Genomic DNA, 26,258 nt, shown 5'->3' on the forward strand with positions numbered 1-26,258 from the left:
TGTACCTGTTGTTCATTCTGTGCAAATGAAAGAATGGTACGAAAATCTGGAACTATTGCTTGAGAAAATGAAATTCGCATAGAGTTCGATAATTTGTGGGGACTTAAGAATTGTGGGACTTCCACTAGACCAGCAGTCAGGATATACGAAGTATCCCTGTTTTTTGTGTGAGTGGTACAGTAGAAACAGACAGCGACATTAGGTGAAAAAGAACCGACCAAAAAAGGTTCATTTAACTATCAGAACAAAAAATATTCTTACTGACCCATGAAAAACTCTCTTACCACTGTTGCAAATTAAATTAGTGCTGATGAAACTAAAGCTTTAAATAAAGATGAAGCATGTTTTAAATACCTATGTGGAAAATTTCCCGCTCTCTCTGATGCAAAACTAAAGGAAGGAACTTTTGTAGGTCCTCAAATAATGGAATATTTTGTGAATACCATGATCGAAACTGAAAAGGTTGCATCGGTTTCATTTACCGATGTTATATACGGTTTTATAGGCAACTAGTGCTCAAATTACAAAGACATTGTACAAAAAGAAAAAAAATGTGATGCACAATGAGCATAAAACTATTCTTTTTACTTTCACATCTCGACTACTTTTTCGGTGAGAGGTGAAATGTGGAAAGATATAAAAAAAGTTGGGAAGCAGACATCAACATTGATGAAACGATGCAATACGGCCATGGAATATACAAGAAAATCCACTGAACGAAGTTTTTCGGCCAGGAGGGAAAAATAAAAACGAACTCAATTATTGACTTTGACTTTTTTGTAATTTAATTTGGATTTTTTAATTAGGTTTTTTGTTCTAATAAAAATAATGTTTAAATCATCGATATTTTCATTTATTATTTCTTTTAATGTGGATAAGAATCCTAAAGTGCTTATCTGATTTAAATTTAGGAGGCCTAAATTATACAAAATCAAAAATCAGATCGTAATCAACTTACAAAAGTTTAAAAATTGGAAGAATGGCTGAAACCCTGACTTTAGGTGTGGGGTGCGTTACAAGAATTTGCAGAAAATAAAGTACTAGGACTAAAAGCTGAAGCTTGTGAGTTCGATTTTCTAAAACGAGATTTTTTTTAAAAATGTTTAATGCTGACGTTTTTAGAAAGTAATGCACTTAATTTTCTTTGAAATCTGGAAGCGTTTCATTTTTAGCGGTTCATCACAGTCCCGTTCTTCATCACATTTCCTCCAAGAAAACGACACATCATTTCACAGAATTTAGGCATTTGTCCTTCAATAGATAAAAAAAAAGAAAAAAATTATAAGGATAATATGTTTAAGCGTATTCGGAATCTGACATTTTATTATGTAACCTGGAGAAAATGTACACTTCATTTCACTTTGCGTAATTTATTTAAAGTCCAAAGTTCTGTCTGCAACTGATTAAAATGTGATGTCTAATCTCACTTCCTTAGAGAAAAGAAACAATAATTGTGGTGAAACTTCGAAAACAAGGTTCTGGCTTAACAATATTTAGTACTCATGAATTATACCTACTAACCAGATGTTTTTGCTTTAGTGTTGGGATATTAATACATCATGAATGCATACTTCATTTCAGTTTGAATAATTTATTAAGTCGAAAGTTCTGTCTGCAATTAATTGAAATGCGATCCTCTTTTCACTTCCTTAATGAAAAAAACAAAGATTCTGTAGAAACTCCTAAAACCAGGTGCGATTCTGATTATTATAATATATTATATGGTTTGTAGGTAATGTAAGTTAACTATATTTTTGGTTTTCCAAACAGTGGTTTATATATGACAAAACAACAAGTGGAAATCATATTAAAAAAAGAAACAGAATTTGAAGCCTCAACACAATGGCCATATTTAAAAATCAATAATTTACAGTTTAATAATTATAATAATCTGGTTGTGGTTTTGGTTAACTTAAAATAAAATAGATTTTAAAAATGTGGTTTCATTAGGCTTCTAGTATTTTCCAAAAATTCGCTTTTATAATAAATTAATGTGAACGCTTTGGTGAAGTCTTTCCAAGTATTCTCCAAAAATATCGTTCCTTGGCTAAATGCATAATATAGTCATCACAACAATGGCAAACTTATAAATGACTTATGCCATGCCTTTTAGTTGGACGTCGGTGATAACAAACGTTATTAATTGGAGATGATGATTTATATGACATGATAATATACATGTGTCCAGTATAAGATGATGTAAACGAGGATATTGGAAACTGTAAGAGATACGCATATGCAAAAAAATACTCAGGTTTGTCTTTTTTTAATCGATATTCTTAGAGGTAGATACGAGTGGAAAAGCAAAACCTCTATTTTGTGAATATTGTCTTTATTATGAATAAAAATTAGTCCCATGTTACGTACGGCCGAAGTCAACTTTTGTTTTTCTTATGGGCGCCATATTGAATTTCTACTTTTTTCGAAATCCTCTTTAAAAATTTGTTTGGTCAAGGTAAATTAGGAAAAATAACAAAAATAAGATTTCAGGGTAGTAGAGCTTTAATATCGCAGCGTTTAGTTTGGTAATTGGTGTGCCCACAAAATTCTGGGAGATATCTAAACCTTGTACAAACAAACGTAACCGAACATCTTACGAATCTTCCCTGGCCCTGCAACAAATCTTTCTCCAATAAGACGGCGCTCCGCCACACAATGCACAGGTTATTAGGAACTTTTTTAAAAACAGGTATCCTGAGAACAGTCAGATGCCCAGACATAGAACCTCTTGATTTCTTTGTATGGAGTCACCTCATACAAGTTGTTATTAGTAGGGTGATGGAATTGACCGGTCAAATATTTTTGTGTCAATTGACCGAAAGTATTTTAAAAACACAATGAAATTTATATTTTTATTTTATTTATATTGTGTGTTACGTCGCCGTCGCGTCCTTCTTAGAACTAAATGGAATCGTTAAGTACCGTATGCGGGTATTCCTTAAAGAGGGTTATACGTTCAGACAAAAAACTTAGTATAATAAAAAAAAAACGCTAACGATCTGGTCCAATTAAATATGATTTTGCTTCATTAACACTTTTTAATAAATCAATAAGACAACCAAAAGTACTGTCTACATTTGGATTTAAAAGGAACCATTCAAATTATAAAGAACAGATAATAAAATAGGCATCACAAAATTTTGTTTTAAATGTTTAAAATAACAATTAAAACATGTTATGGATTTAAAACATAGAGGTCATCATTATAAACTGTAATGCAAGTTCTTTTTTCTCTTAACGCTATCCTTAGATTAGAAATTCCTATTTTTAGTTTCAGGCACATTTAATATTAATATAATAACATAATATGTTTATTGGAATTAAATTTGGCCAGACTTTTACTTAAAATAACAGATTTTTTAAAATCACACCTAATTGCCTTTACTGAGGTTTTGGTAATAAAATGAAAGAAAAGCATTAAGAAAGTTTAGGTGTGATCTTTCACCCCTTCTTGTAATTTTATACAGTCGATTATGATATATATCCTACATTGCTTATCGCCAATAATTTAAGAAATGAACTACCCTTATAACCAACAAGAAAACGATTACAAAAAATTGAAGACACTGAAAATGCAAACGGCGGTTGCTACCTAACAACCATACAAGTGGACTACTGAGAAGCACGCTTCTCAGTAGTCCACTCTCAGTGTTCTAATAGCTGGTAAAAGTCATATGACAGCACACCTAACGCCCTTAAAATATAAACGTTCAATTTTGATTACTGTAGTCATTTTATTATTATAAGAGAACTGAAAAATCATAAATGCATAATAATATATTATACAATACATATTATTATTAAATAATGATTGATAATATTCTAAAATTGCAAGATTGTTTTTAGTAGTCAATAAATAATAAATCAATAAATAAATTTTTAGATTTATTTTTTACAAATACTTAATGAAAAATATAGTTTGATCATCAAATTCGACGATTCTAGTGAAAATTATACCGGTAAATAAAGTAAACAACGAGAACACCTTATTCTGATATTTATGTAAATGGGCAAAAAGGCAAGACAAGAATCCCCATTACTAGCCGTTTATTTTACCGTAAAATTTTCCTTACTTTTCCATCAGGCTGGTGCCAGTTCAGTTTAAATCCTTCCATTGTAAATCATTAATATTGTTCAGATGAAAAACCCAAGACGCTGCTACCTTTTAATCGATGCGAAACCTGACCAGAAACGACGATCTACTAGTCGCAAGGTGGCGCCACATATTCCATCCGCAATAATTTCCACGGCATAATCAATTCGCCAACAATACGATAACCTCGGCTATATCAACCGAAATAGAAGCAAACATGGAAAGCTCACAAGCGAGCCCTTACGTCGATGTTAATATATATATATAAACAAAACATAAAACAAACAAGATCGTTACCATTCTTCGGCGGGGAGCGGGAAGGACATGTTTCGATAAAACGATTCATGCACGACTGCTTTTTGAGACACTCAGCTGACGATAATTGCCCGGGAACTTTAAAAGTGCATACGGTGAACAAACGAATTTGATCTGGGTGCCGCCGTAAGAAATGGTTTTCCTTGTATGAAATTTTTGTCGTCGCGAAACCTTATTCTGTAGGCTAATTCGGCATTGCTCGAGTTTCATAAAAAAGGAAAATAAGGAAATTTTCAGCCTATTTAATATAGAACTAAATTTCTTTTCCGTTGTTGAACTGTTGGACTGCTGGACTGTGTTCTGAGTGAGCTAAACGCAGAGAACGCTTTTCTGTGCTTAAATACATATCTATATATCGAACTCAAATATAAACAAACTTGGTAAGATCAGGATGGAGCATTTTTTAGATAACTGAAGGGTAGAGGTTAGAAATACCTTCGTCGGATTTTTCGACGTAAATAAGGTAAACAAGCCATTCGATATATTTGAACGCGCAAAATTCGAATTTTTGGTTGTTTTAGTAGAAAAACTCCATCCTATTAAAAAGTTTGGTGGAACATTTGCCGCACCACCATTACGGCGCATTTTCGTCAAAATAAAAAGGAAATTCTGCTAGATCGACAAACAAAATGAATCCAAAAATGTGAATTATTAAGAATCAACAAGCTCAATGAACACCGTCTCAAAAATTGAAGTAAAAAGAAGTGTAATTGACCGGGTGGTTCATAATTTCTGAAGGAGATCACTCTTCGGGCACTCATGTAGAATATTTTTTTTATAAGGATAAAATTTACGACCGTTGACAACCCTGTTCCGTTTATAGATGAATTTGAACTACCGACTTACTACTTAACAATGAATTGCGCTTCAAAGCACATGGTTCATCGCCATTGCAAAAGGCATATTGTGCTTTAGTATCCCTATATAGATATAGATCCCTATAAGCATTCTAAAGTTGAAATTTCGAAAAATTTAGTGTATTCTTAGCTGTCGATATTAAATTATGGGAATGTAGTGTATTATACTCCGACACAAGATCAATGGTCATAACTGTAATAATGTATTAACGTATCTGACGCATAATTGCAATTATATTAATAATAACAAATATTAAATAAAGCTGGTCACGAGAACAGTTTGAATCTTCGCCATCACTGTCATCGGAGGATATAATTAATGCTTTTACGGTGTCTATTAATTCGGTCCATATAATTTCTATAGGACTCAAAATCGCAGTTGTAAAAAAAGATGTAAAATTATGGTGTATATTTCCGGATTGTTTTATGGTGATTTTTTATCATATAATAAAATTTGGTTCTTAAAACTTAGTTTTTTTTTGTATAAATATCTTCAGAATATTAATAGTAATAAGAAATCCTGCAATACCTCCTTTTGCAGCTGCAGCCTCTCCTTGCAGTTCGCATTGTGTACTCAATGCATAAGTAGTTGTCCTGTTAGGAAGTATAAAGCAGTACTAGAAAATAAAAATACCGATACTGATAACAAAAATTAGCAAGAATGTTGGCAGGGGCAGGGGAATTTAACAATTCAGGGGTAGTGTGACCTTAAGAAAAAAATATGAATATCTAAAAACGAGAACAAAGAAGAAATTGACTGATGAAAAGTGTCATACTCTGTGAACTGGAGGAGGGCCTTAAAGAGACATTGGCAGAGCGAATCGGTGGGCTTCCAAGTGAATTTGGAGGTGATGCGAGAGGTGATGATGACTCTTCTTAAAATTTCAATTTGAATCAAAAGATATAATATAAGCATTTAGTTTCCTTTCAAATATTTTTTGAGACTTGTGATTAAACGAACACGATTGATGTACCACAATTAACGTCAGATCCATTCATATCAAAGAAATTGAGGTTTCACTCATAGTTGCATGAATAATTTCCATCTCTATGCAATATCAAACTTATATATTGGATATTCTTTTGTTTATATTGATACACTTTTGATCAACTTTGGCGACGAGCAACGATCGTCTCCTGTGCCGAAGAGTCGAAGTCGTGTCCACAAGTCGTTAAATAGGGAAAAAACAAGTCTGAGTAATAATAAATCGAGTAGTCAAGTCTTTTTGTTAAAAAAAGTCTTCGTTTATTGCAGAGCAACTGTTTAATGCAACAATAACTTCGGACGAGAAGAAAATTCCGCTTTTCTTGACATTAATTGGGGGCGAAGTATATGTCCGGTTCTTTTTTAACCGAGAGTCACAAGAATGGTAGAGCAGTCATGCAACGCTTAAAAAAGTATAACGTCAAAATCAATGAAAATCAATGAATTTTTTACCAGAATGAGTGTAAAAACAAGTTTAAATGAGCAAAAACTATCACGTTGGAAAATGTTCTTACACATTACCGATCCTTACCAATTTCTGTTGATATGGAGTTGGGGCTGTTTTAAGTCATCGCATTAATGCTAAAGAAAAACAACTTTTTTTGCGTCAAGTACCTTTTGAGAAAAATAAAAGGTTTATTCAAATTTAGAAAGAGAAAGTTTAGCTATTCATAAATATAGGATATGGCAGCAGATTTACTTACTTACTTACATACAGATGGTTTGTCGCGTTTACCAATTCCTAGTGAAAATGAAATCCCTGGTTCTTTATTCTCCTTTAACTTAATAGAGAATATTCCACTTCATTTTATCGATGTCAGAAAAGCTACTATTATATTAAAGACCACATTACTAAAAGTCATTGATTATAATGGTTTTTTTTTCGATGTACAGAAATTTAAGTTGGCATTACTGTTCAAGATGGCGACCGATTTAACAGCTGTCAAGTGATTTATTCTCAGTTTGGTTTGGCAATTCATCATGAATAGACTCACGCCTGAACAACGCTTGCAAATAGTACAATTTTATTTCGAAAATAATGGTTCTGTGCGGAATACGCATCGCGCACTACGTCTATTTTATCGTCGACAAAATCGTACATCAGAGCAGTAAATTCGATTAACCATTTTACATTAACGTTTACTCTTATTGATAACTCGCATCCCCAGAGATGCCGTACGGTGCGTACAGAAGAAGTTATTGCTGCTGTAGAGCGTAGCATTGAGGAAGACCCGAATGAGTCCATCCGCCATCGAGCACAGGAATTGGATCTGTGTCCATTCATTTTATGGAAGATTTTGCGGAAGGATCTTGGTTTGCGTGCTTACAAAATCCAACTCGTGCAAGAATTGAAGCCAATCAATCATCAAGTAAGGCGTAGATTCGTCGAATGGGCCCAAAACGAGATTGCCGTTGTTCCCGATTTTCATAAGCGAATTTTGTTTAGCGATGAAGCGCACTTCTGGTTGAATGGCTACGTCAACAAAGCTGCCGCATTTGGAGCGAAGCTAATCCTCAAGTGTATGTCGAAACACCGTTACATCCAGAAAATCTGACTGTTTGGTGCGCTTTGTATGCTGGTGGAATCGTTGGTCCGTACTTCTTCAAAAACGATGATAGCCAGAACTTTACAGTCAATGGTGATCGGTACAGAGCTATGATTACTAACTCTTTCATTCCTGAATTGAATAACCATGATGTCCAGGAGATGTAGTTTCAATAAGACGGCGCAACATGTCACACAGCTCGGGCCACAATCGATTTATTAAAAGACCGCCTAATTTCACGTTTTGGACCTGTGAATTGGCCTCCAAGATCTTGTGATTTAACACCGCTAGACTACTTTCTGTGGAGCTATGTAAAGTCATTGGTCTATGCGGATAAGCCACAAACGCTTGACTATTTGGAAGACAACATTCGCCGTGTTATTGCCGATATACGGCCACAAATGTTGGAAAAAGTCATCGAAAATTGGACATCCAGGTTGGACTACATCCGCGCCAGCCGTGCCGGTCATATGCCAGAAATCATATTTAAAATGTAATCCCACAAGATTATCTTTCGGATAAATAAAATTCATTTCAATCGAATAATCTATCGTTGTTTTATTGCAACTTAAAGGTCTATACATCGAAAGAAAAACCCTTACAAAATCTGGATGGCCTTCTAAAGTTGAGGACGAAAAATTAAAACAATTTTTCTATAGAAGAAATAAATTATCGGTTGAGTTATTATACCTGAATCCTTGAAAGTTTTCCATGAGTGACACTTAAGTATAGTTCGTACGAAAATGTTACTTCGCACTTGGCGCTGTTGGCCAAATGTTAATAATGCTATTGAAAAATTTATAAGTTTATGAGACGTTTGTCAAACCACTCAGAATTTGTTAAATAGTAATACTTTATTGTCTTGGCCAACATCTTAAAATAATCTTTTCCGTTGTTCTTCAACGTTTAGTTCCCAAAATTTGTTGCGTTTTCTCAGGCAAATGGAATAAAATCAATAAAATAGTCACCTTATCACTCACAAAGTAACGATAATTGGAAATAAGTCAATACGTTTTAATAACCTCTCTATTGAATTTCCTATTTTTTATAAACCAAGGTCATTTCAAGGTTGCAGCCTGGTTTGTAACGTTAGGCTAAACCTTGTGGCGCCCACTTTCTCTGGAAATAAATACTTGCTTACCAGGTTTTCAACCGTACCATTGAGCTGCCCTGCACATTTTTTTGTTTTGACCTAACAGAAAGGCAATGAAATTGTCCAGACCTTCAGTCATACCCAACAACTTTTCTATTTTACTTTTTACAAAACGTCTGGATTCCTCCTGCGTCGGTTTTTGCTGAGTCGAAATTGCTGACGTTTTGCCAATCATCCTGTTGGCTTCTTCAGAGCTTGACTGAAACTGCAATTTCCAATCCGCAAAAACCGACGCAGGAGGAATCCAGAAGTTTTGTAAAAAGTATTACAGTAGCCTGTGGAAGTTTCTTTGAAAAACTTTTCTATTTTACTATATTTTTTAATCTGAAGGGAAAACGTTAGAGGTGGTTGAACTTGTAAAATTGGATTCTTTTCCAGTAGGCTCCAAAAACACTACTTAATATTTACCATATAACCTGAGGTGGAGGCGACTGGATTTTCTGCTAAACAACACCCGATTACTTACGATACTTTGGTTTGCAAGTCTTGCGAAATTAAAGATTTATAAAAACCGCATTAGGGTTTTTTCACATATTTAATGGACTTATGTTAATATCACATTTGAGTATCTTTTATACGCGGGGAGTACTACGCGTCCCTCAAATCATGTCCGGACCTGCATTTTCGTTCGATTCAATTATCTTGATCTGCTTGAAGTTCTTTGTTGCTATAATTGCGAACTTGCCCCTGACACCATCGCCCCGCTTCCAAAACATCAACTTTCTCGCCTTCTCCTGGACAAACACGTCTCTCAAATAGCTACAGGTGAAGGCCACGCAAGACCCGTCTTGCTCTTCGGCATCCAGATATACCCCCCTTGCCAATAGTGAGTTCGAACACCCCATAAGACTAAGCAACACTAAGGAAATGGTGCTGGTCAACCAGCAACTTAACTCTTCATCACCTGTAATATAGTTTCGATTAATTTTGCTTTTTTCGATGGGTCCTCAGGTTCGCACTCGGAATGAAGTATATATTTATAAGTCCCCAGATGCCTCTCCATGTGCAGATGACTCCAACGAATGCGAGCAGCATGTAAAAATCGGCCACCACCAATTTCGATATGCCGTCCAGCTCGTTGCAAATTCTTTCAACCGTGTTTTGCGCCAGAAAAACCCAAGCGATCAAAACGTAACTTGCTATCTAAAAAATAGCAGTCGAGCTTCCATTTCGCATTTCCATGGCGTACTACTAGATATACTAAGAGATTGTCCAACTTCTATTGTCTTTATTATTTTTTTAAACGTTTCGGGCAGATATATCATTTGGCGTAATCAAGTGCACACTAATTTTAGTTCTAATGAGGCTTATATGGTAGACTACAGTGGCCAGCCGTGACAGAGTCGGGTGCAGGTGAGGATGTGCCTCTAGGACGATAACACTGGTGCTTGGAATTGTAGGTACTTAAGTATTTCCTCGCTTGAATTGATAACGATATTTACATTGTTTTTAATTGATTTGATGTTGTGTTGTAATGTTCCCACATGTTCCTCGATTCCAGAACTTTGGATTTTACACCTCATTGTGTGCTTAATATATGACTCTCCATGTTTATTGGTTGTAGGTATATTTCTTAATGTCGTGCCGGACTTGAATACTGTATTAACTGTCCCAATTCGACTATTCGACAAATTCTTTTTAATGCTGCCTAGTTTTACACCGATTGTCACTTGTCACTGCATATTCTGATTGCTCTTTTGCAAAGCGTTGACCTTGTCCGCTGGGAGAATTTTGATGTTTACGTCTTTAATTAAGTCTTTCATGGCTACTTGTTCCTTTTTGGTCGTATTAGTTGTGGTTTATCTTATATTTTTGAAAACTTTTCTAAACACTATTTACAAATCTTCTGCATTCCTCCTGCTTCAGTTGTTTATAAGTCAAACTTTCTAACGCTTCTCCAATCTTAATGTTGCCTTCTTAAGAGTTTAACTGAAGTAGGCTTGCATTCTACGCAGTATCTACTTATACATTGTTTGAGGGTGCAGGGCTAAAGGATCTCTCAACATCTTCTATCGGACAAAATTCCCTTTGAGATATCATTTTACTAGGTTCTAAGAACATGAAAGAGTCTGAAGGCTATGACAAAGAAACTCATCAGAAGTGTCCAACGTAATCATGAAATCGGAGTTCAAATCCTATTCGATAAAACTAAAATTCTTACATGCAACTTACCAAAACTTATCAAAGAAATAATCCGAGCATTCGTAGAAATCTACAAGCAACCAAACAATCTTATCTGCGACTCACCAAGATTTATAAATAATATTACAGTAGCTTTTGAAAGTTTTTTTGAAAAATCACTTTGAAACAGCCACAAGGAGCGGCATTAGAAAACCCCAATTTTAAAAGCATTGAACACACCTTTTGCAATACAAATGTGAAAATAACTTCAACGTGGCAACCCTTGGCGTCCTAGGCAAATAACCTCACCCTTGCCTGCACGCGACTACGCCACTCTGTCGGGGGTGAACTCTTTAGTCTATAGCCCAAGTGACACTGAGAAAACAGTGTGCAGTTTTATGGACCCCACCATTGCCAGCTGCAGCATCATTGGTGTCTGAGAAAAATCAGGTCCGGTCTCAAACAAGTTTCGCCGATCGGGTTCAAATTTTATCTCAGCATATTTGATATTTTTTATTCTTGAACGAGATCAGAAATGTCAATGCCGCTCTAAGAACGGTCGCCAGAATTCACGCTAATAATAAGTTTATCGAAGTTGTCATGGAGATTATCAGCTGACCACAGTTCCATTGCGATTTTTTCTATGACAACATGTCATCATAATTACTCCAATTTTGTTCAATAACATATTGAATTCCTTCAGTTATTAAGGAACAAACATGTTCTGTATTGAAATCGGAGTCGTTAATTGTCAGGTATAGCTTTCCTTGAATTCATACCATCTGCTACCTGTCCCGCACTGCGCAGCTATTTCCTCAATTTCATATTTGTCCTATTCATTTTTGCAGTTCTGGTCTCAAGTAGGAGTTGTCAAAGAAGATATTTTCTTCGAGCAACCAATCTTGAATTTCAGCTTTTTTCCATGACATCACTAGATATCTACAAGAATAAGCGTTATCCATAACAACAACCTTTTTTTAATTGTAAATTATGAATTAGTGATTTCTCAAACCATTGCTCGATATATGCGCTGTTTATTTCGTCATGATAATCAGCATCACTTTTCTTTGACATGAAAACTTAGTATGAATTAGAACGAGACGTGGGCGTCTTTTTGTAGGCGCTTTGAGATGTATTTTTAAACCCTTTAAGTTGTCTCTGTGATGTGTTAGGATATCGTCCCACCTAACCAAAATAAAGAATAAAGACAATGAAAGTTTGACTACTTCTTAATATTTCTACTGAAGCATTGTCCACCACCTTCAAGCAAACACGTACTGCTGTCGTCCAGCAGGACAAAGTAAATTCATTGGGCATAAGGTACAAGTCTAGGAACAACCAACCGCCTCTCCATACCGTAAGGACCAAGGTGCCCACAACGAAAACGGAAAAGGTAGAATCTAGCAAATAGAGAGCTGGACTTTCGTTGATCTGAAAGAAAAAACATAACATCTTAAGTAAAGATTTTTCAAATTACTCTTTTATTTGTTTTTACAAATAGAACTAGAAACTCTTGATTAAGTCAAAACAAGCGGATTAATTAAATTCAAAGCAAGTTTTACATTTATTATATATATAACACAGAGCCGTAAAACTATATCTAGTCAAGTCACTCAAACCAGAAAACACCTTACATCTGCTTTTCTCTCAAATAATTTCTACATATATATTTCTGATTTTGATGTAATAAAGCAAAGACGGTTATTTTGGGCCATCATTAATATGACAAAAGGAAGGGAGAAATGTTTATAAGTTGAAACTGCCTATGCAGAAAAAACAAATGTTTTAAAACCTCATGCACATATTGACCTATATATTTCTTCTTATTTGCGTAGTTTGTTTTAGTAACCTTTATGGCAAATGATATAATATGATTATGTATATATACTGTTTTGACATTATTTTTTGGACAGTTTGAAGTGTTTTATTTGTGAGACAAAAACCTATCGAAAATTAAAGCAAAATATTGACAAAAAAAGTTCCTCATTCTTGCTTGACATTAAATAAACAAATAATAAACTGCATAATTAAAACAAAAACTTATCATCTAAAGCAATTTATAACAATAACAGTTCTGACCTTTTATACAGTTTGAACATATTCAACATTAGTAGCAAATTATTTACCTACTTCATCGTTTGCTAACATCTCCAAAATTTCTACGTGTTGGTCATACATACACATAATTAATTAATTAAGAGTACGACAAATAAACTCATCAGGAGTTGCAGAACACAATCACGAAACCAGACGTCAAATTTTACTCGATAAAACTAAAATGTAATCAATTCTTCTACCAACGAAAAATTCGAGATTCTATAGAAATCTCTAAGCAACCAAACAATCTTTACCGCTACTCAGGTCGGTACCTTATACCAATGTGGGAATCCGTCATCCGAGGCAATATTCCATTCGAATGTTCTTTTGGGATAGCATTATAAAACAAATTCTTTTGCAGAGTGTTTGGATGATTCCTAGTAGTCAATATTTCCCTTTTGTCCGTTGGTAAAATTTTGATATTCACGTTCTTAAGTAAGTCTTTCATGGCTACTTGTTCCTCATTGGTCGTATTCTTTGTCCTTTTCCTTCTCTTTTTTAAAACATTTCTAAACACTATTTACAAATCTGTTCATTCCTCCAATCATCCTATGGACTTCTTAAGGGCGTAACTGCTGGCTCGCATTCTACGCTGTACCTACTTATATATTGTTTGAGGGAGCAGGGCTAAAGGAGGGGCATGAACCTTGTCGCCCCTTAACATATTCTATCAGACAAAATTCCCTTTGTGATATCAGTTTACAGCATATGCGGTAAAGAATACATTGGAGAGATAGAACGAAAAACATCAACTAGGTTCAAAGAACATGAAAGAACCTTAAGACTATGACAAAAAAACTCATCAGCAGTTGCCGAAAACAATCATGAAACCGGAGTTCAAATCCTATTTGGTAAAATTTGCATGTAAACAAAAATAACCAAAGAAAAATCCTAGCGTTCGTAGAAATCTATGAGTAACGAATCAATGTTAACCCCGACTCGCCAATATGGGAATCAGTCTCCGAAACAATGCTCATGCCCCTCCTTTAGCTCCGCCCCCCTCACAAAATATACAAGTAGTTCTCAAGAAATGTCAGCAATTTTGATTTATCAACAACCCACGCAGGAGGATTCTAGAAGTTTTGTAAATAGTAAATTGTCCCTTGTTACTGTTGGGTCTTTCTTCATTAGATCATTAAAAAATTTTTAGGATACCTTTGTAACTATTATTTAAATGAAACAGACGGTAATATCATGTTTATAAAATCATGCACTTACTTTGGATTTAAACATATTGGGAAACAAGAAAAAACCATCGTCGTAGTCCAAGCATATCTGGAAAGGCGTGGATGTTAAATTTCTCAGACATTTCATCAAAGTTAAAACGATTAGACATGCTGGAAAAAACAATAAAGCTTCGCGTTCTTTTTGTATGGACGTTCGTCCAGTCGGAGATACCGTTACCCCAAAGTACTCGTCGGTTATTAGCCAAGCAGCTGAAAACAGTCTCACATTTCAATATGCCGGTCCATCGTCTTTGGTTACCTACTTACATCTCCAGTACAGGTTGGTGATTGAGTGAAAAACTATTATGTACAGCTTAGTGGAAGTGAAGGTTATGATCCTCCGCCACCAACATTTTCCGTCTTCGTTCAAAAGGTCGTAAAATATATGTTGACCCAGAGCAATAATTAAGTGAATGGTGGTACCTGGGAAGAATAGTAATTAATTGATATATGATTTTAAACTCGCGTCATAACTTCAGGTCCTACTTTTGCCACCAAACGTTTAACGCCCACGAAAAAAGTGGTACGGGCCCTAAAAACCATTCGGCCGTTTCAGGATATACGAGGTTTGTTAAAAAACGTTTTTACAAAAAGGTTGTAAAAAACGCCAGTATTGATAAGTTAAATTATGATAGTAGGTATTTAATATTATTTACTTTTTCTGTGAATTTAAAATTTTACCGTTATTTTAAACAAAATTTCAAAAAAATAGGTATACGAGGTGTGTTCAAACAGTAAGGTTACTTTTAAGGTTTATTATAAGGTATTTATTAATTTATCAAAATTAATGTTGTCCCCTTCAAAGAGATTTCCACAGATATACTACACTTGTGCTAACACTTGTGGTAAGCACTTTCTGGTATAGCCTTGAGTTCTTTCAGCGATTTTTTCTGTATTTGCTCGATCGTTCCAAACCTTCTTCCTTTATGGGTTTCTGGAACAGGAAAAAGTCACAAGGGACCCTATCCGGTGAATATGGTGGCTGAGGCATGACTGTGCTGTTGTTTTTGGTCAAAAAGGTAGACTCAAGCAACGATGAGTGAGTGGGTGCATTATCGTAATGCAAAATGCACAATTGCGGACGTTTTCTTCGTACTGCTTCTTGCAAACGGCGCATGACTTCAAGGTGATAATCTTTATTGACCGTACTACCTTGTAGTAAAAACTCTTGATGTACTACGCCATGATAATCAAAGAAAACAGTAAGCGAATGATATTTGATCGAACTTGTCGTTCTTTTTTCGGTTTTGGCGATTCCAGTGGGACGACTGGGCTTTGGTTTCGACCTCATAACTCAATCAACTCATCAACTGAATTTGCTGCTGAGATTTTCCTGTTTTCTTATTCGTTTGAAAGTTTGCGCAATTAATTATCCTAACCAAATTCATATAGCTACTCGATAATGTAGTGGCCCTATTACAGTAAAAATTGATGAGCAGCAGACGTCATTAATATTTTCGTAGGGAAGTTAACGATTTTGCGCGAAATCTAGGCATATTTCAAACTTATTGATAATTTCAGCGTCCATTATGGTTGTTGAATTCTATAAGGTCTTCTATATTTTTAGTAGCTATTTGATTCAATTGGCCTAAATGCGACTGATGAAAAAGCGGTTATGTAAAGAAACAGGAACGGTGGAATTCAGTTATTACATAAAGTTTACTTCTGGGGAAATGATTTGGTGATGTATGTCCGCAAACAAAGTAGAAAATATACAGTTGATATATGGAACAGATAACGTAGAGAAGTATCAGGAAATTCTGGGAATCAATTTAAGATAGCATACTGCTAAAACTGGTCGAGATTAGTTTGAAAATCAAGTTTTTCAGGTTGTGCATTCACCTTCCAGTAGTTCCAATTTGAATGTAATCGAAATTTTGTGAAATTGAGTAACGAACCAGAAGAGTAGGAGTCATAAACTGGTAAGAGAACACAGGTAATAGAAAGAGAAGAAATTGACACTGGTCGACTTCATCAATTGAATCTATAAAGCATCCAAGAAGCGACACAACACCCTTTAGGAGTATGAAGCCACTATATCAATAATCTAAAGTGAAGATATCAAAAGTTTTGGTATTTTACAATTATAGCTGTAGTTAAAATTATCTAAACACAAATCCTGAAATGGCCGAATAACGAGTTGTTAGGGCTTGTAAAGTAAAAAAACTTTTAAAATGCTCAAATTGCTTAACATTGTTCAAATCAAGTGTTGAATTCTCAAAGTGGTTAAAGAACGTCTTTTGGGCAGTTTTAAAAAATGCGTAAAGAAAAAGATGACGTGTTGCGGCTTTCTTGACCCAAAGGTACGTTTTTTATGAAATGAAAGGCGACACAAGCAGAAATGGTATAGCTATAGTGGATTTTTTACATGGTGATTTTGGAAATTCTTTTTTAGTTCGACTATACGTCAACTGGTGAAACTAATCTGGATAGGTTTTTCCACACACGATACAAGGGCGTAGTCAGTTTTCTTCTGAAACTCATAAATTTTGATATATGAACTATACTTTTCTTTTTTTAATGAAACACGTTGTCTGTTAATAATTTAAGCTTATTATTGGCTTTTCAATTATATATTACACATAAGGTCCATTTCAAACGCAATCATATATTACATAGATTACAAAATTTATTACAAAAAGTTTGGTACGCATAAAAATAAATTTGAATGTGTGCAGGTGTTTTGATAATATGTATATCCAACTTCTCATAGATATAATATTTTGTGTTAATGTGAGGCACACTGAGGCGACTAAAGGATATGAGGAAAACAGATATTTTTACATGGCTTGCTCATAAAAGAAATTTAAAATTAATGATTTATATTTTGTATATGAAATAAAATTATAAAAAAACATACAGGGTATATAATTTGTGAATTTCTGAAGAAGGTTGAGTAAGCCACTGGATCCTACGTATAAAACGCTATTTCCTAAATTAGCGATTTTCGATAAATTAGTCATCTATGAATTAGTAAACAAATGGTAAATAAAAATGAAACTTCGCAATTTTTGGTGAATTGTGGGAGGTATCTTTCCCATAAAGTTTTTATCTTATCTTTTTATCATCTTCGAAAATATACAGTGTTAATTGGTGTTAATCTTATTGCAATGTTAAACATTTGCAAGAAAGTTCGCGTTTCGAGTTTCCAGTAAAAGTAAATGTGATTTATTATGGACTATCTCAGGATCTAATAGTTCCAATTTTGGTAAACAACATTTTAGTCATGAGTTTGTTATGGGAGACATCTAGTGATGAATATACGTTTCAAGCTTACGCTAAGAGAAGTATTGAGATATTAACTAACCTGGACCATTACCTGAACTAAAATATTAATTTTGCACTCTTGTGTAAGTTGCTAAAAATGGCTAATAGATGTTTTGTTCAAGGTATTTTGAAAGTTATCTGCCCAACCACATCTAATAATAGCGTAAAAATCTGACTTAATAAACAAATATTTTTGATTTTTGAGTATGAGAAGTAAATATGTTTTGGAATATCTGATATTCTAATATTTGTAAATGTTATTTATTGTTAGTGGACTATCTCACGAACAAATAGTTCCAATTTTGATAAAACTTTAGTAATGAGTTTTGACGATGTTTAAATGTTTTTGACACATCTAGTGGTGATTATACGTTTCCAGCGCAAACTAGAGGAAGTATAGAGAAATCTACTAACCTGCAGCATTACTTTAACCGAAATATATAGTTTGTTAATTTTACAATCTGATATAAATTGCTTAAATATTGTTAATACATTTTTTGTTCAAGCTATTTTTAAAGTTATCTGCCCAAAAATATCTAATATCCGAGCGAAAAAATTAGATTTATTAAACAAATATTTTTGATTTTTGAGTATGTGAAATAAATATGTTTTGGAATATCTGATACACAAATATTTATATGTATATATATTTCATTGCTTTACATCAGTGTTGTGTTATCAGCGCCCAACAATTAATACGTAAAATTTTAGTTGTGGTCCATAATAGAAATAGAAATATATTTATAAACAATATTTAGAATAAATAAGAGTATATTATGCAACAAGTGCAGCATTTGGCTCACGAGTGACTTAAAAAGTTTACCAAACGTGTTGCATACTATACTTTTTCTATGACTGTTACTTTTTGGGTACATTTTTGCAAAACAACACGTTCACACACATGAGCGTCAGAATTGACAAATGTCAAAATTCACGCCCTGGGGTAAATTCTCCGAAAACTTCCGATTGCTCCCAAACTCGTGCGGTAATATATCGAAAATGTCCAAAGTGACTCGGATCCGTGGGACAAGAAAATCACGTGACACTTTTCTCACGCTAGACCGGTGTATAATTAGGTATTTTACCGATGGGAGTAGAAAAATCATCTTTAGCCGGGTTATGAATTATAATCTAAACATCCATAAATTGAACCTTTGTTTTGTGAAGTTACGGTACATTTGAGTGACGTGTGATCGTCGGATATGACAAACGTCAAAATGTGTGCTTAAAACATCAGATTGTTCACAGATACGTGTTATATCCTCCTGGTGAGTGTAGAGAGTAAAAAAAATATTTTTAGGAAATTTCGAAGTAAGCTACCTTGTTAAATTTAATGAATCAAAGTTTTTTAGTTATAATTGGAACCTCCATCTAGTCATAATTTTGAAAATCGAATAAAAAAAAAACAAAATAATGGGTTGTATTACTAAAGACTGAGTGAATGCTCGTACCAAGTGCTCAAAGAAAATCGGAGTAGATGCTAAGGAATCATCTAAAATATTAACATTTGTTTAATGTTATTGCACTCGGTAAATTTATATTAATGAAAATTCCAACTGTGCATATAAATGTTGTTGTCAAAACCGTCTTCTCCCTTGTTTTGGCGATCCCTGATCCAATTTAAGTTGCAAAGGAAATATATAAGAAAACCAGGATACGCGGCTCTCCAATTCAAAACGATGTGACAGATGCAGTAGTAGGTAACTTTGCGAAAGAAATATTTCCCGTTGTTATGAATTTGTAAGAATTTATATCCAAAAAGATCATCTATTACTTGTTCGTACTATTTATTAAGTATTTCATTAAAATAAATAACAGTTTCTAACAGAATATTTATTAACACATCACCAAAAGTCTTTGCCACCAAATATTTCGTCTGTTAATGATTTACTTTTAACTAACCAAAATATTCAAAAACCAATGTTACATTTAGAAACTTCATCCCATTTCTTATTTCACGTATTTTGATGACTTTTTTTTAAATAAAACTTTGTAGTCTTCCTTAAAATTACACAATAATCGACTAATTAATAGTCTAGATACAAAATTATAAAATTGCCAAAAATAACCAATTTTAGTAAAAAAAAATGATTTTGTTGATCCTTTTTTTCGAAATTTAAACTATTTTTTGTTAAATTGTTGCGCAATGCTGGGAAAGGAGCATTTTCACCGCTCTTTCAAGATAGACCCAAAAAACATTTTTTTTGCTCCTCTTCAAACTTGACGAAAGGCACCATAAAGTTTTATAAAAGGAATCGCCGGAACGCGTGAAATGAGAATTGTAATATAGTTTTTACTTAGTACTGCCTCAAACAATGATTTCTTCTTCCTAATACGTCTCTTCTTAGCTGTCCTCTCTGGCGCACAACTGCTTTTGCCTTGCAGTAGGGAAAACGCTGGTTCAGTTGACCAAAACACATTTCTAGTATAACACGTTCTCGCATCTATCGTATGAATTTTGCTCAGGAGTGACAGCATCTCCGTACAGTGTCAAAAGCCATATCGAGTCCTTTACCCGAGTCTCCAAGGTGCAACAACACTTGTTAACTCCTCTTGGGCGTTGCATATTGCCTGGTATGTTAAGACTATAAAATCTCTTTCGCATATTCATCGCCGAATACTGCCGATTTTACCCATTTCTCGCTGCAACTGTTCTGCAGTTTATTTTCTCATTATAGCGTCCATTACTTCTGCGACTGTTAACATAACTATTGTTTGGTGCACTCCTATATTCTCACCCTTTGGGATCCCGGGTCATCAGCGTAACGGAGAGAAAGTCTCATTTTTTCAGTAACTCTTAAAGCACCACCTCTACTTTCAAACCAACCAATCCAGGCTATTTCTCCTAAATCTATACAAAGCTCGATAATCCACATCTCGATAGTGACTCCAAGCTCTATAATATTTTCGTGCACAAGCAACAGGCATATAGTCGGCCATTACCTATGAAATCATATTTACAATTGATTTGAGCATCCCAATTAGGCAACTTAAAATTATTAGAGTAACTGCTTGATTTCTGTAGTATGTGTTTATTTTATTTATACCAAAATTGAAGTAAGTACTCACTGTTAAGTAGGTACTTCTAAAAATAGTAGGCGCTATGTTGTTGAGCACCTCCTTCATCGTTTTGTTCATACCAAACGAAGAAATTACTCCAAAATGTGAAATAAGAAGTAGGTACTTGATTTTGTTCATATCACCCATGGTTTTATTATTCCAACAGAAAAATTGAAAAGTTAATGGCGTTTCGACTTAAACCGGAAGTCAAGCGTGGATTAAATAATTTAAAGCGCAGATTTTGGACTATAATCGAGGCTACTATACATGACAATCTATTTTTTATAAATATTTTGACAAATACAGCCTTCTCAGATCTAGCAGAATAAGTGATAAACGTTAGAAAAGTCTATCCAAAAATACCGACATGATAACCAAAATTTTCGCGAATAAAAGATTTATAAACTATTTTCTACAATGGGGAAAAATACCTATGTAGCTCAATAATTACGTCACTTATGAAAAAGAGGTGTTCATATCTTCACTTGTGCGGAAAATCATCCCCAGAATATGTCTAGTCTATTTTGACTATCACTATCACATAGATGGAACTTGGCGCATTCTATACATACCTCACGGTTACTCAAATTTTGAGAGACTCATTATAAATTGCTAAATAAATATTTTTGTTAATATTGATCCAAAGATGAAATTAAAGTTTATTAGTTTGAGTATTGTTGCTAAAGCTTGTGATTTAGAAATCAAAACTATAACCAAAATTAAAATGGTATAATTTGACAAGTTGGCATTACTCTAAAATTAGATACTCTCAATCTCAGTCTATTAATTGATTGGATTTTTTCTCCCGATTGTTATTATGTATACTATGTTGTTAGCGTGAAAGTCATTCCTACTCTCACGGTATATGTCCTTACAGATTAAACCATTAGGGGGTGATATCAATTGGAAACAGCGATTTATATTTGCCAATAGGAAAAATTCGCCAAACCGTGTTTTAAATTGGATTATGTATTGATAAATGCAATTTTCGACAGATTAGATCCGATCAGGAGTTAAGTGTTTTCCTGGTTTTTCTGAGTGGGTATTTAAAATTGATACGTCTAAGTAATGTAAAATATTACAACAAAATTATGCAGTTTTAATATTATGGGGGTTATTAAGTGGTTGTTGTTAAAGTTTTGGTTGCGAATTATTGAGCTATTAGTTAGTGGCGCCTTTCACCAATATGGAAGTGATCAGTATACGGGGTGTTTCACGGTTAGGAGTACGGTATGTCAAATAATCTATTTTCCGCTCGAGACCTCAATAAAGATTTACTCATTACTGATTGTCGACAACATCAGTGCAAAATGGAAGGAAACCAGTATGCTAATGCTGTTTTAATGAACTTGTTAATTAAAACAAAAACAAACCGTAATCATCAATTTAAACATGTATGATGTAAAGCGTTAAGTGGGACGCAAGCTATATTTCAAGCACCCTGTAAATGTGCCAATTTATTCTTTAAAAAATCCCTAATAGTAATCCCCCTTCTCTCTATTTTGTTAAATAGTCCCATAACTATGAGTATGATTCTAGGTTGAACCAATAAGCAAAATAAGGTGTTAGTACTTTTTTGAGGGATTTGCCCCACAATAAAAACTGTCAAAATTGAACCATGATCAAAAAATAAATTATATTATTTACTTTTACATTTTATGGAATACCGATTTGATGGTTAGCAATGTATATATCGAACGGTATTCTACTAAATTGTACAGGGCGATTCAACGATAGAGTAAAGTTCGTTATCTTATTGGTTTCAAAAGTTATGAGGAAATGTTAAATACAAAAATTGTAAAGATTGTTAGGATGCACAATTTAAAATTATTTTAAGATACACAAAGTGGCTGAAAAACACAACACTTTATTTTAAAATTTTGTTTTGAATTCGTTACTAGCGTTACTCGAAAATGACACAAGACATATGTGCAACGGGTTTAGATGGTACAAGGTGTTCAGAATAAACGCGAATATATTTGAATCATTTTAAATTGAAAAATCTCGATTTTCTTAAAAGGCTCACCGTATACATCATTACTTTTTCAGAAGGATCTTACAAATACCTATAAGTTTTGCATTGTTAAATTTTCATTTGATCACTGAGTTAATAAATTCATAAAATTTATTACGGTGTCAGTAAATTAAAAAAAATTTAGCAAGAGTGAGAAGGAAATAATACTTCGCTAATAATAAGAAAAGGAATTAGAAATTTTATTTCAAGTTCAAGAGAATGCCCAGGTTAGTAGTTGTCAAGTTGCTCGTGTGATAAATCTCAATCTACCGTTAATCACACCCTAGGAAACACAGGTATCATCCCTTCCATACAGAACTAGAAAAACTTTATTATTATTCACAGAAATGGTTCGGTAAAAGTGGAGGCGGATATGTTACGCGTAGTGTTTATATGAATCAGCCAACACTACCAGAAGTATTTTCACTAAAATGGCTAATTACTATCTGTTGCTTTATCTACGTCTCCCAAAAAAGTACTTTCTCATGTTCATTATTTAATCTTAACAGAGCCCTGTTGGCTTACAGTTTTGTCATGACCTACTAATGTAATAGTAATACTCTTAGACAGACACAGGAGTTTAAAAACGAATTCAAAACGAATTTTAAAAATACTTTGTTGAGCTACCACGTATATTTTAAAATAATGCTGCATAAATTGTTCATCCTAACAATCTACCTAATTATACACCAAGCTAGAGTGCGGAAAGTGTCATTTTACCACGTCAGTTTCGTTTCCCACGGATCCGAATCCCCTCGGAAATTTACGGGAAATTACCGCACGGGTTGAATTCTGAGGGTCATGTTAGTGAATGTATTCGTGACGTTTTGTAAAATTGTACCCAAAAACTAACGGTCGTAGAAAAAGTATAGTATGCAACAAATTATGTGATAGAAAATGCTGATGAAATGCTAGCTTCAGTATATCCGGTATCTGCGACGCGACGCTTGCATAAAAACTTTATATATATAACAACTCTGTGCTTTGCGTCCAGTTCTCCTTGTAACGGGTTAAATAAAACCTCGTAGTTCTATTTGTAAAAATAAAAAAGTGTTTTTTAAAAACGAGATCCTTCGTTTGAAAACCTTAACTGGCGCAGTCGTAACGGATTTGGGGTAGTTTTCGGTCAAAGCCACGTCATCGGGACGATTTGATCGCGAAACGTGGGTTTCAACCCTTAGACTCCAAAACGAACCAGTGATAGACTGTCTGACAAACCCAACGTGATTGAGTTCGACTGAGGGCAAGGAAGGCAAGAAATCACCCCCGCAAGCAGTGCTACGCAAGGAAAATTCCAATAGGAAGAATAGGCTGACGACTAAGAGAAATCAAGGTTAGTGCCCAAAATTCCTATTGTTCTCCTTTCATCTTCCCTGGTTAGGACGGTGGAAATAATTTTAAGGATTCTTAGTTTTAAGTTCAATTTTAAGAAATTTCAAAATCAATTAAATTTATGAACGAAGATAAAGACGTCGACAATTTAAGTGCGTTTTTTACTTCGTTAAATTTAGTGGAACAGAAAGTAGAGAATAGTCAAATCAATTTGAAAATGAATTCTAATCAATCGTCGAATTCAGGTGTAAATTACACTTTGTTAAAAATGTTTATAGATAGTATTCTGCCATATAATGGTGATTCCAACACTTTAAATAGTTTTCTATCAGCTGGAGATTTCCTTTTTGATACATATGGTCAAGGAAACGACGAAATTTTAAAACAATATTTGTTAAGAACTATAAGAATGAAACTTGTTGATCGCGCACAAATTCTAGTAGGCTGTAGAATGGAGTTAGTAACGTGGGACAATATTAAAGTAGCTTTGTTAAATTGTTTTGGCGATAGACGAAATTTAGAATGTTTAGAACAGGATTTGTTTATGGCCACCCCCTTTAAAAATGAACATCCTTTAGATTTTGGGAAAAGATTACAAGTTTTAAGAAGTATCCTTGCTCAAAAAATTAATGCATTTCCTGCCGATACTATGGATAATGCAAGCAAAGTAATTCATTTACGTCAATACGATCAAATTTGTTTAAGGACGTTTATTAGAGGATTACCAGGACAATTACAAAGTATTATAAGACTTAAAAATCCGAGCTGTATAGAATTAGCTATGACCCAAATTATTGAAGAGGAAAATTTTCAATATACACAAAATATCTTCAGAACTCCAATTCAATCAAAAGTTTTACCTAATACTTCTATCGAACCCGTTAAACAATTTTCACAAAATCCAAATTATTTTAGTAACCAAAATTTTAATTATGTACAACCGATTCGCCCTACAAATTATTTTCAAAACAACAATCACCATAATCAAAATTTTAGAATTAGGCATGATCAAAATCAGTTTACTCCCCAGACTAATAGTTTTCCCAGAGGTCCAATTAATATGCCTCAACCACGCGAAGTTCCAAGAAATTTTCCTACAAATAGGCAAGTTTTTGGCCCACCTAAAAACGTATTTAAACCGACAGGTCAGATACCTAACAATAAACCCGAACCTATGTCAACAAGAACAAACTATACTATACCACGTCAAAATAATCAAATTAACCATTTCAAACCTACTGGCCCTAGAAATTTTATTTCGCAAGAATTATACCAAATCGACGAAAGTAACGCGGTACAAACAGATGAAACATCTGCGGTATTTCAAAATGAAAATATTCACCAAGACGAATACTCTGAAATTGAATTTTCAAATCAATCTGAATACTTTAATGACACTCAAAATTTTGACGAACACCCTGAAATTGAAAATCAAATCTCTCAAAATTTTACAATAACGAGCCAATGCGACTCAACGAAATGACATTAGAAATGTATACCGAAATTAATAATAGTTTACCGTACATCCAGATTAAAGAACCCGCAATTAAACTTTTAATTGATACTGGTTGTTTTCACTCGATTCTTCGACCTTCCATTGCAGAAAAATTTTATTATGAAAAAATATATCATTCCCCAACTATTATTAAAACAGGAACTGGTGAAAAGGAAACTCTATTTAAAGCAGATATTCCGGCTTTCCCAGAATTAAAGGCTAATACCAACCTATCTCTTATCCTTTTTGACTTTCATAAATTCTTTGACGGTATAATAGGATTAAACGACCTAAAACGTTTTAATTTTTCTATCGATCTTGTTAATAAACAATTAAGGAATAATACAACTAATATACCAATTTTATTTAGACAACCACAAAACGAAGTATATTGTATTACTGTGAATGCACACGAAATTGTTAACGTAAGAATTCCAGTAACACAAAACAATGATGTTATTATTCCCGAGCAAGTCATTGAAGGTCTCTATTTTCCAGAAACACTTACTACTGCAAAAAACGGTTTTGCGCAAACAGAAGTTTTTAATTACACTGAGAAAAATATAACGTTAAATTTCCCACAACCTCTAAAAGTTTTATCTTTTCCGGACTTTCATAAAGAAAATTTTGAACTTTTTAATTTAGAACACATCTTACCAAAACATAAAGAACAATTTAGTAAATGCGACATTTCCA

General features: G+C 33.9%; 2 protein-coding genes across 4 annotated transcripts in view; both read right to left on the minus strand.

Annotated features, from left to right (window-relative positions):
- The window catches only part of LOC132704105 (uncharacterized), a 51,457-nt gene extending 46,990 nt beyond the window's left edge, over positions 1–4,467 (minus strand). The window contains exon 1 of one of the 2 annotated variants that reach the window (XM_060673883.1): positions 4,391–4,467. In XM_060673883.1, the coding sequence (XP_060529866.1) occupies positions 4,391–4,393 (3 nt within the window). In that variant the 5' untranslated portion in view covers positions 4,394–4,467. Of the gene's footprint in view, positions 1–4,073; positions 4,363–4,390 lie in introns of those variants that run through there. The other variant, XM_060673882.1, reaches the window with a different exon arrangement.
- Positions 4,468–9,474: 5,007 nt separating this feature from the next.
- The window catches only part of LOC132703474 (uncharacterized), a 33,090-nt gene continuing 16,306 nt past the window's right edge, over positions 9,475–26,258 (minus strand). The window contains exons 2-6 of one of the 2 annotated variants that reach the window (XM_060672747.1): positions 14,662–14,817; positions 14,387–14,604; positions 12,350–12,502; positions 9,910–10,093; positions 9,475–9,854 (exon numbers count right to left, since the gene is read on the minus strand). In XM_060672747.1, the coding sequence (XP_060528730.1) occupies positions 9,550–9,854; positions 9,910–10,093; positions 12,350–12,502; positions 14,387–14,604; positions 14,662–14,817 (1,016 nt within the window). In that variant the 3' untranslated portion in view covers positions 9,475–9,549. Of the gene's footprint in view, positions 9,855–9,909; positions 10,094–12,331; positions 12,503–14,386; positions 14,605–14,661; positions 14,818–26,258 lie in introns of both variants that reach the window. The other variant, XM_060672746.1, reaches the window with a different exon arrangement.

The sequence above is a fragment of the Cylas formicarius genome, unplaced genomic scaffold (genome assembly GCF_029955315.1).
Source record: "Cylas formicarius isolate icCylForm1 unplaced genomic scaffold, icCylForm1.1 PGA_scaffold_6__28_contigs__length_40554024, whole genome shotgun sequence".
NCBI classification, from domain to species: domain Eukaryota; kingdom Metazoa; phylum Arthropoda; class Insecta; order Coleoptera; family Brentidae; genus Cylas; species Cylas formicarius.